The 18,568-nt window shown below is 38.7% G+C and overlaps 1 protein-coding gene across 1 annotated transcript; it reads right to left on the bottom strand.

The window, feature by feature from the left end:
• Positions 1 to 11,294: 11,294 nt before the first annotated feature.
• On the bottom strand, positions 11,295 to 18,523 carry paqr7b (progestin and adipoQ receptor family member VII, b). Its single transcript, XM_023419873.2, has 2 exons — positions 18,347 to 18,523; positions 11,295 to 14,864 (listed from the first exon to the last, which is right to left on the bottom strand). Exon 2 carries the CDS (start codon positions 14,856 to 14,858, stop codon positions 13,800 to 13,802), a length of 1,059 nt encoding a protein of 352 aa, XP_023275641.1. The 5' UTR covers positions 14,859 to 14,864; positions 18,347 to 18,523; the 3' UTR covers positions 11,295 to 13,799.
• Positions 18,524 to 18,568: the final 45 nt, after the last annotated feature.

Raw genomic sequence — 18,568 nt, forward strand, 5'->3', positions numbered from 1 at the left:
CGTCATTTCTATGTGTGTGTTTTTTTTAAATGCAATGGCCCACTCTTCGTGACCTTCTGAGAGTCAGACATTTGGATATCTTCCACATTCACACTGAGATTCCAATTTTGCAGTTAGCTATCACATTGGAAGGGAAACTATTAACTGCAGGCTTGTTCAGCCGTGAATACGGGCGCTTGGGGACTTGTTATGTGAATGATGTATTGATTCCTGTTGCAGCGCCACACCTCAGCCCTGTGTTTCCTGTCACACCTTGTGAAGACTGAAAAATGATTATCGTATTTAAAATAAAAAGGATACTGACATGGCAATGAACAATGATTCCCATGTTGAGCATTTCATGGTGGATGGATTAATAATGTAGATAACAGCAGTTTTGAAATCATTGCAATTGACTGCAGTATAGAGCAGGTGTTTATCACTGGTTTTTTACCTTGACTATTATTTTCATTCATCCATTTGCACACAGTGGATGTCACAGCCAGGCGAGAAAAACAGCTGTTTGGGAGGAATAGAGAAGCAGCCATTTAGAAGAAAAAACATCATTTACAGCAGTGTCTGTGATATATCCATATCAGAATATGCAGCCGCAAGTTTAGTTTTTATTTTGTATGTTGTGTGCATTCAGATAACTTTTTATTTTCTGCTGGCAGCCCACAGTGCACCATATTCTGGGACAACAAATATGTCATGTTTTTTGTCTATGATTATTACAACCTCGTGAAAAGAGCCGTAAATAGCACGCAGCTCCAGGGTGAGGAAAAGTTTGTAGAATTCCTCCTTGACCTTTGCCAGAATGCTTTCACGTATGCCGTTAAAGGCTTTGAAACGTTTTTGTCTCAGAGATACAAACTAGTGCTTGATTAAATATTCTGTTTAAATTCCCCTGTGTTATCATGAATGGACCCCTACTCCTTATCACCTCATGCCAGTCCCCTCTATAAATATTTACCCCAGAGAGTTGTGTCGGCAGAAGAATACCAATTCTATTACGGCAGACCTTCACACCGTGGGGAAGAAGTGTGTGGCATGCCGCTGAGAATTGGATTAACAGTGAGTAAATTAATACAGCATCTGTTCTTCCTCTCATTCACTTGGCTTTAATATGTTTATATTCACTCTGTGTATGTGTTCCAACTGTATTCCCATCTGTGCTGCTATATATCGTCATTTGAGTTTTTTGGGCAGTGGCCATCAGTGTGATGGACGCAGTCTGAACTAGCCTACACCACAATTATAAATATTTTTCTACATCCAGAGTTCATGCACAAAAATACAACAAGTCCTTCAACTTAAGCAACCAAATCAAATGCTTGCCCCTGTCTTTTGATATGACCCCGAGCGTACCAGCAGCAGGTGTAACAGGGTAAGAACAATAAGAACACAACGTGGAACGGTCCTGGATAAAGTTTAAAAATCACAAATAGTCAAAGCAGGAGCAGGAGCAGCAAAGACTAAGATATCCTGAATTTTAGCTCCTAGTATGGGCCAAGCTCACTAAATACTAGATCTAACTCCTGACCTGATGCAGGCTGTCTGTTAAAAATCTGAATGACATCACTATGACATCTTCAGGTTTAAGTTTTTTCAGACTTTGCAAAGCTCCCTGCGGAAAAAGCGAAGATATGTTACAACTGTTTTCAACTGTTTTCAGACGACTGAACTGTTGATATATAATATAATAAATGCTAGTCAGCTTCAGTCACAGCATTTGCATCTCAGTCAAAGTCAAAATGCAGCCTCAGTGTAGTTTTACTGAACCTTTACAGCACATTTTTGTTCTGCTATAATTGAACAGGCCCCCAGAAAGAGAAGCTTGGATAGTTCAAGGATTTACTTTGCCATTTTTTGAAATACAAGCTACAACATGTTAGTTGATGAGCTTTAGAGGTGTTGGTGAGCAGATTTTGCTACCTTCACCCTACAGTATTTTCAGTCTTTATGCTAAGCTAAGCTAACCAGCAGCCTCATATTTGTACTGATGAGAGTTGTAGCTATCGCATGTAGCTTAGCAAGAAGGCAACTTCCCAAAATGTCAAACTATTCTTTGAAGTTACCTCAACACACAACTGAAATAAAGACTGAACAGTGCTGACAACTGACAACGTTGTTGTTCAGTGTAATGTATCACAGGATGATTTAAGTTGTACCTAATGTTTAGTTGTTGCAAATGAATGTAATTTCAAACATCGTTTCTCTAAAGATTCTCTCCTGATGGACCATATGGACCACAAAACTGTTCTGCTTCGTTTTCCCTTGATTAAGCAACTTCTGTAACAACTGAATTGGTTTGTTTTGTATTTTAAACATTGTTCACATTACATTTGATTGCACATTTAAGAATATACCTAAACAAATCTGTACGCCTTATTATATCCATCTATTTAGGGAGGGGTGACTAAAACTTATTTTACTGTGGAAATGAGCTATAACAATACCTGATATATGACTATTTTAAATTAACAGCTGCATTAATTCAGATATGCTGTTGCCAAGTCTGGGTTCGTGACAGTGAGTTTACTCATTTGCAGCTCTATAAGTTGTTGAGCCAGCTGTCACAAGCAGCAGACGGGGATGACTCACAAGTGCATGTGGGTGTGCACTTCGTTAAATCACAAAGAGTTGCTCTTCACACATTTTGGAATACATGGTGGCCCCTTTCAAGGGCATATTCTTTTAGAGGACTCTTGAGTTTCCACCACTGTTTTCCACTGTTCATCACATCTATTTGAAATGAGCATATTGTCAGTCTTTCATAAAAATCTACGGCATGATTTATCAGGATTTGAAAGTAGTGCTGAAATAAATTCTAAATAGCACCATAACTAATTTTCAGATTGGCTGAAAATGGAATACAGCCAGACTGAATTATGTTTATCAGCAATGATACAACATTTTGTTTGTCATAGACCAAAAAAAATATATCTAAATATATATTTGGGGATTTTTTTTTCTAATTGGCAATTAGCCCCTCAACAGCAGATGCTCTTGAAGCTAGGTAGTCATATCTGTAAAAAATATATAATAATAATAATAATAATAACCCAAAACGGTACTGTATCTGTCCAAATGCTGAGTCAAAAATCAAGATTTACTCAGATTTTAAGGAGAAAATGTTTAATACACAACATCCCCATACTCCCACAGGACCAATACTCAGGTTAATTGGGATGAGAGTGAAGTTCTTCACCTCCCTCCAGCATCTATAAAGAAACAAAAAAGTTTAAAAGTGCTTCTCTCTCACAATGGAGAGGCTGAAAGAAAACCTTAATCAGAAACAGTGTGACAGTCCTGGAGTTTTTATCAGCCCTGCCCCGCCTCTCTGTGATTTAGTTACTGTGCCGGTGCTGTCAGCCTGAGCGCCATCTATCAGCCCTGTGTCGATTCACAGAGCTGCGAGCTCCAAACCACAGCAATTGCATCCACCCATTCCTTGTTTTCCCTCAGACACTTCTATTTAGATTTTGTCAAGATACACTCATCACATTATATGTATTGGTTCAGAGTCATGGGCATGGGGGTCCTCTACTTTTTATATGTATCTTCACACTCCTTTTGTTAGTACCCCTGACTCACCTCACCAACAGATAAGAAAAAGGATGTGCTACGTGTACTCAAGGACTTGGAGGTTGAGATTATTGTGGGTCAGTTAGAGAAGGCAGGACTTTTTTAAAAAGCTATTACAAGGATTGAATTACGAACCCACTGTCTTGGAGCTACACTACCTGTGGCTTCAAGAGTTCCCCATCACGGAGTGTCTATGTTTATTTATTTCACTCTCTGATACTGAAAAAGCTTTTGCTACAAGTGATGATTTCATATCACAGTGATTGAAAATATGCAAAAACAAATAGGAACACTCTGAAGTAAAGCATTATTGCTATGAAATGATCCTGAATTGCAATATTATGGAGAATATGGTGAAGCTGAATGGTTACTTCTCATAAAATTTCTGGTTGCAGATAGTCTAGGGCATTTTTATTCTCACTCCTTATGGATTAAACATTCAGCTTGGCTAGTTTTACTTGGTATCATCTTACTTTTATTTATCATTATTGCAGCCACTACACACAATTACTTTTCTTATATATCGCTGCTGTGATAGACTTTAGAGCACAGCTTCTCACACAAAATCAGTTTCTCACAGGATGCTCAGCTGTTGCTGAATAAGCCGGTTTAGACTGTAGAAAAGGGATCAGAGAGGGTTGCCAGTTTCAAGCGGCTCTCAGGTCTTCTGCTCTTTGAAGGAGAGCAAGTCTATTCAGCAAGGCTGAGCCAATACACCATATAGCACTATTTCCCTTTATCATCTGTGTACCTCCCCAAAAATTCAATTTAACAATTTCTCTACTAATCCTCGGTGTGGATGTAATCCCTGAAAAAGTCACAACAATAACTGAGCACATCCAATTGCATAATCCAAGAATTACATTCAGAGTTACAGCTTCAAACTGAGAATTGATAACTCAGAATATCTACTGTACGAGCATTGTCCTGTCTTGCTCAAGAGTTTCATCATTCACTCGAAGAAGAAAGTTACTTTTAGCCTTACATCTAACCCTAACAACTCTTTATTTCCAGTATACAATATTTTAAGGATGTTAAGAGGAGTGATTGCGGGGAAACCTGAAATGGTTTCTCATTTCCTATAGCAACATACATGAAAAGCTTGTTCAAACACTTCCCGTCGGAAAATTGTGCCCAGTGCTGCAGGTGCATGGGTAATTGAATAGTGTGTATCAAGGAACAGAGATGAGCAGAGGAAGCGTATAGATAGGATTCAACAAAAGGATCCCAAGCCATCTGGAGTCTTTTGAGAAAATTCATACTGTGGACAAGGAGGAGGAGGGGACTCTTCACCAGGTGATGGATTTTCAGATTGGAACATAAAGTGAGGCACAATGAGAGTAAGGGAAAAGATACACTGGGTAAGAGGACCAGGGGCTTGACATTTTGACAAGCACATAATCATGAATACTGTAATTTACTGAATAAATAATACTGAATAAGACATGCAGATAATGCAAACCATGTGTCTAAGTCTACATACTAACTAGATAGAGTATGTGCAATATAACCTTTACAGTGCAGTTGGGTTTTGTTAGTTTAGATACAAGAAATCAATGCACTATACTAACAGCTACTTTCATACATACTTTCGAATGATATACTACCATCGAATGATATACTACTACCAAATGAACCTCTCAAAGAGAAACCAAAATGTTTTAACAAAAGTTTAATGGTACCTTTTTTTGTTTTCTGGGGTGTTCCTGGAACTGCTTCAACACTATCCACAATAGTTTGACGTTTTGACAAATAGGCTATGCATATTCACTTTCTTCCTGAAAAGATCAGAACCTGTGGCTGTGCAGTGAATATGATGCTATAGTCAGCAGACAATTTAGCTTAGCCTAGCACAAAAAATGGTTATAGGGGAGGGATTGGGGGGGGGAATCCTAGCCTGGCTATCTCCCGAGGCAAAAAAAAATCCACCTACCAGCATCTATAAAGGTCACTAGTGATTTTATTGTGGGTCACGTGACTGACTCTCTTCTTAGCACTGAGCTATTGCCAGGAAACCAGCAGTGAAACCAGGACGTGAGTACTGAGTTGCTGATAGGAGGATTTTGTTACCTTTGGACTGGAGACAGGCCAAGGGGTTTCCAGTCCTTATGCTAACCTAAGCTAATCGGTGGCATATTTACTATATAAACACAAGAGCAGTATCCATCCTCACATCTAACGCTTTACAAGAAAGTTGTGTACACTTTCCTGAGTGAACACACCACATAGTCAAAACATGCTGAGATTTAGGGTATGGTATGTAGAACTGTAGAACATTAGTTAAAATCAGATGGCAAAGAAACCCAAAAGTTTGAGTTACAGTAAAATACAGTATAAAGAAAAAATGTTTTCTGGAGCCTGGAGTATTGGCTGTTATGTCTCAACTCAGTGAGCAAAAGGTTATTCAAACAATAACACCCACTAAACAAGTCTATCTACCCCCTAAGCGGCACTAGCACACGCCTGCTGGGAGAAAAAACACAATGTCCAGGCTTCTTAAAGTTTCCCACTTTCTGGTTATCTGGGTATAATGTGTCGGGAGTCTGTAACCCTGCTGTATACAAAGAGGTTAAGGGGCAGGAGGATGGAATTCATTATCCAACAGTGGCTTCGGGCTTTGGCAACAGAGAGAGACCTTCAGATAGGGCATGCGTGCTCCCTCCTCACCTTCACCAACCTCCAATATCTCCTCAACCAGCTCATGATGAATAGGCCCGATCAGCGGGCAAGCTGAGTGGTGAAGCAAGTAGAGGCATAGAGGCAACTACAACAATAAGGAGGAGGCAAGAGGTGTGTTTTTTTGGAACAGACTGAATCTATTAGGTTTGTAGTCAATTTTGACAGTGCTGTAGAATGATGGCTACAGTATCAGTGCCAGCAAGGACAATGCAACATGTATGCAATTATGAAAACAAAGGCTGATTCTCTCATGCTAGGAGTAGTATTAACAATAGACTATATATGAACCAGTGCCTCAGTATTGTCTTTTACAAAGTCACACTCACTGTTAACTTTAGGATTCATTCTAAAACAACCATTGTTGGCTGGAGCCTCACAATTTACATCCTTGAGTAGCCTGTTTCATCAACTCTGTAGATCTATATTTTATGCTCTTATTTCTTTTAGCCTTTATCTGTGTACTGCAGTCTTACTCTGCTTGAACATACACAGTATGACTGATGACAACAAACAATTCTGGGATTGCCAAAAACCAAACACTATAAAGTGCAATACCCATTCGAGCTGTTAAATGCGACTCTACAAAACAATGGCACTGTGGTGCAGAAAGCAATATACAAGAGGAGAGTTGAGTGACAAGTATAGTGTGGTCTATTGAAAGGCCTATTAATTATAAGTATTGTCTGTATGTTAGTTAAACAAAGTAGACAAAATGTACGTTTCTGACATGAATCAACAATAAAAGTTTAACAAAGCCAAGTTTAAAAAAAAAAAAAATAGTCAGCATTTTGGAAAATACTTTATGTTGCTGTGAGGTAGGTGAGAGGAATGACACCACTCCTATCCTATAGCTAGTTGGCTTAGCTTAGCACAGAGACTGAGAGCAGCCAGGCTTTATCCAGATATGAAAAAAAGATTGTTACATCATTGTTGGTTTAATCAGTACAAAAGTGTAAAAAAAAAAAAGTTGTGGGGGAACCAGTGACTTCTTGCTCCCCATAAAACCTGCAAAACAGACTCAATAAACAAGATTGTACGTGTTAATTGGTGATCTTTAGCGGTGCTGGAAGGTGGTTTTGTTACCTTGGAAAGTGCCAAGCTAGCTGTTCAACTCTGTTTCCAGTTTTTATGTTAAGCTTAGCTAAGCTAAGGTAAGATGAGCCAACTGTCTCTTGGCTTCACCTCCATATTTAATGGACAGATATGAGAGTAGAATTAATCTTCTTTTAGGAAGACAGCTAATCAGCGTATTTCCCAAATCTATCTTTTAAAATCTACAAAAGAATGATAACAGATTTTCAAACCCCTACATGATTTTAGGTTAACCAGGTGTACAGACAGTAAAGCATTAAATATTATCTGGTTTCTCTTCAGTGTACTAATTGAACGTTTTAGATCTAAAGAACCAAATTAACATTTCAAAGGCTTTTCAATATACTTTTGTTACTTCAAATAGACCATTGTTTGAACTGTTATAAGGATTAACTTTACTGTATGAAGTAGAAAAACTGGTTTTAGAGAGAGACATTTTTGACAGTCCTGCTGTGCATCTACTTCAACATGGACTGATTCTGTGCCATTATTAGTTATGAGTACATTACAGGGACAGGAGGACAGGTATTACGTTTTCCATTTAGATTCATTTCTAATTTATAGGCTGGTAATGCTTTGTTCAGTTCCTCATATGATTACTATCCCTCGTAACACAGTGATTTTCTCAAAGCTTTTCTCTATTCAATAACAAAAGCGAGAAACCATATGAAAATGCCACAATAACAAAGGATCGTGGGAAAAAAATACCTGGCAGAACAGAAGAGGTTCATCAAAAAAACATAAAGACAAGAAAAAAGAAGCTGGCTGTCTGTCACCTGGCAAAAAGAGAAGGCGATTTAATATCTGAGAACAAAGCTACTCCCTCTAGCAAGTCAAACCTTTAATTACAAAACACGATAGGAGACCAAGGCCACCCAATATTACCTTGGCAACCTTGATACAAATCATACAAAGCAAATGAAGCATTTAAAGAGGAATGGATAGGAGCAATAGCTTTAACAGCGCAACTCGCAGAGAGAGGAACCAAGACGGAGGGAGAGGACATGAGTGAAACCAGGGGGAGGGGGACAGCGAGCTGCTCCAGAAACAGGCGTATGAAAATTGATGGAGTCTGGGGAAGCAATTGATAGTTAGAGGACAGGAAGCAGGCTGTAAGGCAATTATCACTATCTCTGGCATTTGATTTAAGACCGTCTGAGTGTGTAATACTGTGAATTAATCAAATCCAAGGTAGATACATCAGGAGCTCATTTCTGCCTTAAATTTCGATGATTCTTCTCCATCACTGGAAAATGTACTTTAGAGATGTTCTAATTAGTGCAGCTTATGAATTTCCACTCACTCGGGGTATAAGTGTTATGTGTGGGTGTGTGTGTGTGTCAGTAGGAGAGAGGTGGAGGGATAAGCTTGATGAGATGGTTACCTTATGGGAACGTATGAGCCAGCTTAATCATCATAAGCAACGCTTCTGGGAACCCACACAAACGTCCGCACATTTAGACCAATCTGGGACAGAAAACATAAATACAGGCATATGTAAACAAAAACAAGTGTTAACAAGTGTTAGCACCCGAGCCACTATATCCACACATACAGAACATTCATACATAAACTATATGTGCCACCCATTAGGCTGTAGAGTGAGATACCGCTACAATTACTGTTCCTGATGGAGCATCTGCATGAAAAGCATTACATTTATTCATGTTATATTATTCTTAGACTATGATCAAAATGTTTACAGCAATAATCAACTGCTGTCCATTTACACAGAGGGTTTAATTCAGCAAAGGAAATGACATATGTTGTTTAAAAGTCCAGGCTGCAGATGGCCTAATGAATACCCTGATGTGTAAAAACAGCAGGGCATCACCATCAATAAAAATGCATTTAGAAAAAAAAATTCTTGATTGACCTGTAAGTTCATTTGCAAGTGCTGTGATACACTAGTAATATGCGTCTGGCAGAATATGCAGATCGTTTGTGCCCCCTAATGGAAAGATTCACTCTCGTAAATGTCAGTGTTGTGGGGTGAAATAGATCTTGTGAGAGTGATTGTGCTTGTCTGTCCAGGAGAACTCCAGGTGATGTAACTTTTTTTCCCCCCTTGCTTGATACCATTTAGAGCTGTTTGCCCGAAAAGAAAATAATTGCATGTTTTTCTGTACTTTACTCTTGTGTACTGTACAAAACAGAGAACCATCTGTTTTGTATTTTTTGCCATTGTAACTCCAGACAGTGGGACCAACACAATGGCGCATATGTCATCTTGCAGCAGTAAATAGGCCAACAGACTCATAATGGTTTGCTTCATCCATGTTTGTTTTTTTTTTGATAAACCTTTGAAACATGAGCTACCTAATTTAAATATTAACATTTGCTCATTCAGGGAGTGATTCAGGCCCTTTACTGAATAGGCTGTTGTTGGATTTGTCAGCCAGTGAAGCCATTTCACTTTAAACTAAGTAAAAAATGTACATGATGTTATTATCAACAGTATTTGTTGATGTTTAACAGTCAACCTGTGGAGGCCATGCTTTTACCAAGTTTCTATGTAATATATTTTTGTGATTAACCTCTTGTTATGATTCTAAACCATTCAGAAAAGAGCTAATCATCAGTTAAACAAGTTTTATCTTCACAGAAAACCCTTTCACCTCAAAATACCTCTTCAGAGTCAGTTTTACCCACAATGAGACAATCCTTTCAGGGTGCTTTAGTATTACCATTGCTGTCAAACTGTGACTGTCTCACCAAACAACAAGGCTGCCCTCTGGTGGTATAAAGATGATGACAAAGGTATAACTGAGGTCTGCCTGAGAAACGCTAGATTTTAGACTAGACCTGTCTTTACTGCCCATTATTTACATTTACCACCTCATGACATATAGTCCAGACCCATTACTCTTCCAGTAATGGGATCTGAGAATAAAATTAACTGCATACTGTACATTTTGGTGACAATATAACGTTACTTTGAATTAATTTGGTTATGGGTTTTTTTGTTTGTTTTTTTTTAACTGCATTAAAGGCAGTTTTACTGTCTGCAAAGTGAAAAGAGAGGGGAAATAGATCTGCAGTCCCCAGTTAGACATCAGCAAATCTTGCATCTAAACATACTTTTTGTGTGTCAGGAAATAAAAACTTAAGATTTACAGTGAAATGCTCTTAAAATGAGCCTTTATAAACTTTAAATCTCACCCAGATTTTAAATTTCAGTTTCTAATGTTGCATAGACCTGAATGTGTAAATGTGAGATTCAGTCACTATGAGGCTCCATTTGTCTGAAATATATCATGATTAAGATGTATCTGTGGAAACAAAGACAGGCCATAATAATTTAAATCTAAAATAAATAATTGTAAAATGTAACCGACAGTGAGCACTGAATACCTTTGAAGTCGTAGCATTAAAATATTTTACTCTGCAAACCATCTATCTGAATTTATGTGGTTTGAATTTGCCTCTCTGAAATTTCATTCACAGTTTTGTGATTTTGCTCATTATCTGAGGTTAATAAATGTAATGTGCAGAATTTCCTGTCGCTCCCCTGAGTTTCTCTTCCTTCGGCTCATATGACTGAAGGCAAAGGTCTAACTAATTCAATTTACTTTTTTTTCAGTAACTTGAATGTCCCTTGAAAGTTTTCATGTTGAGTTTCTGTGTAGAACCTGTCCAATTTGATTAACTTTGTTTATTTTTTTTACTTTACAATTTCTTAATCCAATAGTTTCCATGTGAATTAAAAAAAAAAGTGAACCTGTAAGGATCGAGAAATTTAATAGAGCGGAATTTAAACAATAATTCATAACAATTGTTTTAAAAGTGAAAGAATTCATTGCTTTAAATTCATTGGTATTTAAATGTCAAGATATTCTGCTGTGGTTCAATTTCACAATTAGGTTTTAAGCGACCCATAAGACGCAAATCATTAAGGCTTTTCCGTATATGCCTAACCTGTAAAAAAAAAAAAAAAAAAAAAAAGAATAGGAGAATTTGAAGTTACTGTAACACTTTATTTTCTTAAATACCACAGAATATTAGTACAGTCAGCCACACATATTTCATATTTTCAGAGGCAGAAGACATTCTGGTCCCTCTCACCCTGCTTTCATAAAGGGATAAAAGGAAACCTTGGTTGGCATCAGAGGCTACGTTTACACACACACACACACACACACACACACACACACACATAACACACATGCACACACACACACTGGTAGCCATATTCCAGTTAAGATCTTCATCATGTTTAATTGGCAGCAACTTAGATTATCTTTAGTAGTTGCACCAACAATCTAATTATTAAACGGGATAGGGTTATACTTTCCAGCTGCTCCCTCCCTGTTTGAACAATACTGAGTTATCTCTAACACAGGGGAAAGAAATTATAATCCCAGTTTTAATCATTTTGGTCCCTTTGATGATGAGGACAATAACCTTATGTCACAGCCAGGGCTGATGTGAGATTTACAGGCTTCTTTTGCCAATTCGATATGATCAGCCTGTAAAAAAAAAAAGAAAAAAAACTCACTGAAGCATTAGACTACATGGCAAATATGAGTCTCATATATGAGTTTCAATTTTGTTGTCAACTCATTTATTGCTCAAAAAGGGAAGTGTTTTACGAGGTGTCCCTGAACTGGAGTACAGGTTACTCTGCATTATGACATTTTCGAGAATCAACACAGGACCAGAATAACCACATCAACAGCATACACCTCCATGCATGTAAACATAGCCAGTGTTGTCAGCTACAGTATGTACAGTGTTGATTCAGGCAGTGCATGATGAGACCAGGTCAGTAGTGCCAAAGTCAGCAGTTAGAAGGTTCATATTTAGGGGAGTTGAGGTTAAATCTCACCGGTAACATGTCTGCAGTCAGGTCAAGACATCATTTAAAAATCAACTTGTCACTTCTGACATTCTGTCTCTGAATTTATCTTTCAGTAGTACCATCACTGAAGCAATAACAGATTCATTGGCACATTAAACACCATCATGAACAGAGAGTGCTGCAATGAATATAGATCATTTCTGACATTTAAAAGTTTGCGAGATAGAAATCTAAGCAACCAGTGAGCCATATCTGCGTGATGACAAAAGTAAAAAAAAAAAAAAAAAGTAAAATAAAGGGTCTCTTCAGAGTTACAGTGCAGCAATATTAAATGGTGTATTCATAACCAATAAAATCTGATAGGCAGGTGGACACTGAACATAAAATACACTCTGAAAGGATACAGCACAACATGAGTGTGCCATATTGCACCAGAAGAAAAACTGCATTCAGGTCTGAATGGTATTGGATAAAGAGAAAATGGGATGCAAACGACTTTGTAGAGAAAAACATCTTATTTACAGGGTAAGAAAGAAGTGGAGGGCTAAGCTTTCATTGACATTCACACACTTAATATCCACAGTATATACCAAAAGACATGCGTAGAGGCACATACATATTTATCATACGAAAACAAAATATACCAAAAGCAGAACACCAGTCAGACACAGCTTTTTGTGTCTCAAATCTGATCAACCAACAATGAAAACAACGCACGCAAAAGCACTGATATCATGGGATGTGAAAAGGCAAAAGCTGAAGTTCCAGCCCTTTGAATAAAAAAAAGATTAACACTGTCACAACAACAAAGACATCAGTAATCTACCATCCATCTCTTTACCAATACTGAGTGCCAGCCTCATTTTCAACAGAATGGTATCACCCACAGAAAAAAAACATCTCCTTTTTTTTTTTTTTTAATATGAGGTACAATATTTGGTTTTCAAATTGGGTTCTCAACATTCCCAGAATATGTTCAAACATTTGCATTTGCCTTGATAAATTAGAAATAAAATCCTGCTTTGATCCGTAAAGAGAGGGGCAGAATCAAAAGGAAGAAAAACGTTATGTCAGAAAGGTAGGTAAGAATACCTACGTAGTTTAAATTGGATTGGAATTGTCTGACTGCAATATACAAAATGTTATGGGACTGCAGACTGTAAAAATAAATGCTTGCATGATTTGAAATGCTACAATTTGATTAAGACAGTGAGATTATTCTGAATGTGATAAGGTAAAAAGGCATCTTAAGAAACCGGTCTCTAGTTTTCTGCTCACCTTGACAGAAAGTGTATTTTTGTATTGTAAAGTAAAACATTCCTTTAGACTACGGCTAAATAAAAACCTTGCAGACTAATAAAAAGAGCAGTTAAAGATGCAAGGACTCATTGCAGTGTTTGAGTACTACCTGTATTGCTACCGACAAATTACAAGATTCCCTTTTCCTCAGTGAAAGTCACAAAAACACAACCTTAAAAATCACTTTTATAGCTCACTGTAGTTTGGCAAATCACAGAGAAGACATAGTCATAAGTCACTGTCACAAACTGATAACTTTCATTGACAAAAACATCTGAATTATTTTTAATTAACGGTCACTACAGAGTAAAATAAATTAGACCTCTTTTTTCTTTCTTTTTTTTTAAACTCAATTCAATTGTTACTCCTCTTTCTCGTGGATAGTGGCACGTACACGCTTGCGTACATAAAAAGCGGTAAGAGCACTGCAGCAGGCAGTGAAGATGAAGAGTGCAACTGCATCGTGTGCGAGATCGCCGTGAAGACGCTCGTAGAGGGGGCGGCGCTCTGTGAAGTCTGTGCGCAGTGCTTCGATCTGCGTCAGGGTGCACACCACCACGAACACGTGGAAGATCTGGTGGCCCTGCCCGATGAAGTCACACTTCCCAGGGAACAAACTCTCTGGGTGAGGGCAGCAGAAGAAATAGGCGCTGATTAAGAAAAAGAGCACATGATAGAAATGGTACACCACAATTGGGTCGGAGCAGCCCTCCTGGTAGCAGCTGTAGATGCGGTGAACCACAGGGCTTATGTCTAAACAGTAAGCCAAGGCTGAGGGCACCACTTGGAAGAGCTTGAGGGCGAACTTGGGTATCTCAGGACTGGCATATTTGCCATAGCAGCAGCCGAAGCAAGTAAGCCAGGCCAAGAAAGCTGCTGTGGGTAAAAAGAGCCCTTGCACTCGAGTGTGCCACTCTTTCTCTATGGCGTAGTAGTAGTGCGCCAGGGCACTGCCATACTGGTAGACAGCGACTCCTACATAGTCGAGAAAGTAGAAGGTGTAGCAGGAGAGCTCGGACTTGGCAGAGAGGAGATGGGCGAGGGCACTGAAGGAGAGGTAGGTGAAGGCTGCCAGGAGGACAATGAAGAGAGGCTGAGCGTGAGGGTCTCGCAAAAAATCAACCGTCTCAGAGATCTCCTGCCACTTCACCAAGATGATGAAGGCAGCCAGCAGATGGGTCCACACATTGAGGGTCTCATTGTGCCTTTGAAAGAGGGTGAGGAAGTAGTAGCGCCAGCTTTGGTCCGGCTGTCTGTAGCCGGTGAGGATGTGACGCTCGCGGAACACCCAGGGAACGTCAGACACCTTCACAGTGCAAGGCAGTGTGGGGAAGGCCGACTCAAGCAGCTGAGGGATCTGACGTAGCTGCTGCGCATTGATGAACAGGCGACCAATCTGCTCCATCACCACCGTCGCCATGGCAAACTGGAGACGAGAGGGGGGGGGGCAGACAGAATGAACGAACAGTCAGTTAAGTCAATATCTGTCTGGCCTTCAGATGCCGTCAGATACTGTTTGCATCTGCATGTGTATGTAAATGCATGGACAGACTACTGTGAGTTTGCTCCTGCAACACGGCCACTATTACAAAAAAGAAAAGCATTAGGTGTTGGGCCAGTGAACAGAAAAATTATCAACAACAATTCAATCATTTAAGTCAATTACCACACAAAACGTTAAATATTCTCAGCTTCTAGTTTCCTGCTTTTCTTTTTTACATAATTGCATTTGAAGATGTCACCTAGGGCTTTGAAATTTTAACAGGGATTTTCACTGTTTTCTTACATTCTCGAGACCAAATGATTGATCCAAAAATAAAGAAAATAAAATAAGAGTCTCTCAAATGACAAATAAATAATAGATATACTTAATCAACAACATTTTCATTAACTTTTTTTCCTTAAAGCTGCAATAATTGTTTTATTTTCCTTTTTTGCCACTTGAGGGCTGAGGGACAAGTTGGAAAACACAACACTTACAAAGTTGATTTGAGTGAAGTTAGTGGGCCAGAAAACCAAAACAATAATCCATAGAGTAAAATAGACTAAAAGGCTCTATAGAGACAAACTGCAGTGTTGAGTGATAATCCTGCATGTTCCACACTGATTAACCGCATTCATATTACACACATCATTTGATTCATTAACAACAGAAATATTGATCAGTGCAGCTTTAAGTGTTTCCACTTGTAGAAGAGAATTACCCTTATGTTTTCATAATTGATAATACATCATGGATCCTTATGGATAAGAGTGTAATTCGTGGTGGCAATAGAGCATCTGACTCATTTCTCTGGCTTGTTCCCAAGATTTTTTTTTTTTTTTTTCCCAGGTTTTACTAAAAATGTATATAGTGTAGTGTCTCAGTGTACTCTGAAATTTAAGATTAGAACAAAAACAGTTTGTCTTAACACTGTTGCAGAGGTTCCCATAAATATGTTGCACTTGCAGGTTGCTTTGCTTTCATCTTTTGTCCAGCTCCATGGTGTTTAAGTCTGGAGACTGTGCTGCTCGTCCACAATTTGAAGACAATGTAGCTGGGTTTTTTTTCCTCTAATGTTTTGGGTCATTATCTTGCTGGAAGATGAACCCCTGACCAACCAGTCTGTCTTCCTTTGTTACTTGTCTTTTTCTCAGTACAGATGTTCCAATGCCATTTTTCCTTCCCAAATACCGATTCGGATACCTGAACTTGTGTATCAGCCAATACAGAGTACCGATCAGATACCATTGCATTAAAAATAAATAAATTAACAGCTGTATACTAGTAACCCTGCATGGATGTAATATGATTGCTATCATTGTTGTATGGCATAGCTCAGATTAAACCCATAAACAGGAACAGATACATGAAGAGCTGCTATATAATCTCTTTTATCATCTAATTTGACTGCCAATCCTAAAATAAATTTGCATGACAATTCCTACACTAGTTGCACTAGTGCCACACCTTGAAATTTAAGCCTTGCACACTGTACATGTTGCTTTGTTACTGGTGGGACTTTCCAGCATAAAATATTGCGAAATGGCTGACATTTTGTTAATGGCTAACGTTACACTATTTACCAGAAACCAATTATTCTTTGCTGTTCTTAAACAGCAGTTGCCAGTGGCTGCAAAGGCTACTGTTTTAGAGCGGTGAAGAAGATTTACTTTCCTGAAAACTGCTTTTTTATCCTGGTGGGAAACTATAAAGTTTATTAATGAATTACAGGGTATCAGTGCAAAGACTTTTTTTGTATTTGCTGATACCCGATCCAGTATTTTATCCAGTATCGGAGCCATTTCCAATACTAGTATCAGTATCAGAATACTTATTGTATTCTATAATAATGATCATACTTATAGCAATACTACTTCCTGCCGTACAGTACTGTCGTAATCATGCAGCAGAAAGTGTAGTAACACGGTTTGTGACACAGCCTTAGTACAAACGTTAGGGGCAGCTGTAGGAAGTGTTTACATTAACTTTAAAGGCACCATTTACTAACACTGCTGCAGGAAAGCTGTAACTTTACCAATTTCTTCATCCCTGAAAAAGGTCTGTTTTCTGTAAGGTCATTCACTAGAGTTGAACTGCTGAAATTTCAATAAAATAATGTTTGAAAGGGGGTATTATAGAACCTATGACAGGCAGTGTAGACCTTTATACAGAATCAAACCTACAGTTGCTCTGCTTAACAGGTGTAGGTAGGATTTGAAAGGTTTTAATGCACAAGAGTGCATACGTTGTTTTGACGGTCGAGTGATAATGGATGAATGTTCATCCAGGGGTGGACAATGGATAAAATCCTCCATGATTAATTTTATATCATAATATCACTATAGGCTACATAATGATATAGTACATTTTCTAAACACCTAGAGTGTTGAAGGGATCGGTATCACAATATAAATGACAGAAGAAGAGTCGCAATAATTAAAACAGCAGTGGAAAATGATTTCACATCTCCTGTTTTGCTAAGATCATAATAATTTGTTTGTTTTTTCTCGTTTATAAATATAGCTCAACTGGTTTTTTGGACTCACTCTGAAGTAAATAAGTGACTTTAGATGACTTACACAAGATTAGGGAAAATATGTCTTAAAGCTCCTTGCAAGCTTTGCAAGAAAAGAATTTTCTGTTTGCTGCCACACTAACAAATTGAGTTAAACATTAAATATAGTAAACCTAACTGCACACTGTGCTGAGTTAGTCTTTTTGGCAATAACTATGTGATACTATGTGAGCGCCATTTACACATAAGGAGACCAGGATTAAAATCAGTTAAACATTTCACTGATTTATATCACTTCAGATCTCTATGGGTTCACTTCTCAGAAATGTGGCGAGCATCCTCAAAGAGAGAGGGAGATCGGGCTGAGTGGGATGAGCGCAGGCCGAGCGAGGATCAGGAGGAAAAGGCGTGGAGTGATGAATGGGAAGATCTTACGTAACATAACCCCATCAGACCCACACCCCTCCGTTTCCAAGAACGGTTGCAATCCTTTAAAATATTTATGGGTAAAAGGAAAATGCTCGACTATATTCAGGAAGGATGTTTCAACGTGTGGTTTTTAAACCACAGGCCTTTAGCAATGGGCCTGTTGCAGTTAATTCCCCAAAGCAAACCTGCACCTGATCGACATGTCTGTTTGAATTTGAGAGCCAGTGTCCGATATAGATTTGCATCAACACTTCCTCTGAGCTTCGGGGCTTGGCTTCAATTCCTCCGTAAGCAACATTTTACTGTGCGGTGTTAAGAGATGAATTTAAAAAAAACATCTCGCTGCACATCCATGAAAACTGACTGACGGTTTTTGCGGTCGGGGCGCCTCTGAACCTATTTCACGCTATGCCACTTTATCACGGGAAAATTACCATGAATTTTCGAGAAAAAAAAAATTTTAATAAAAAAATGGTCATACCTGTAGATGGTAGAATCAATCCAAAGTCTGAGATGCAGCAGTCAGTGAGTGATTTAGAGGCGTGCGGAACATAGATAACATTGTTTGGAGGGGTGAGCGGATACAGGATGACCGTGTCGGGAGCAGCGCCTGGCGGCTCTCACGGCGCAGCTGCCGAGAGGATACGGATACAGGGCCGTTTGACAAGCGGCTCCTCTGGCCAAACAGCTAACACGGCGCTGC

This window comes from Seriola lalandi, unplaced genomic scaffold, assembly GCF_002814215.2.
Source record: "Seriola lalandi dorsalis isolate HSWRI2012SDOR001 ecotype SW California unplaced genomic scaffold, Sedor1 jcf7180002054609, whole genome shotgun sequence".
Lineage (NCBI taxonomy): Eukaryota > Metazoa > Chordata > Actinopteri > Carangiformes > Carangidae > Seriola > Seriola lalandi.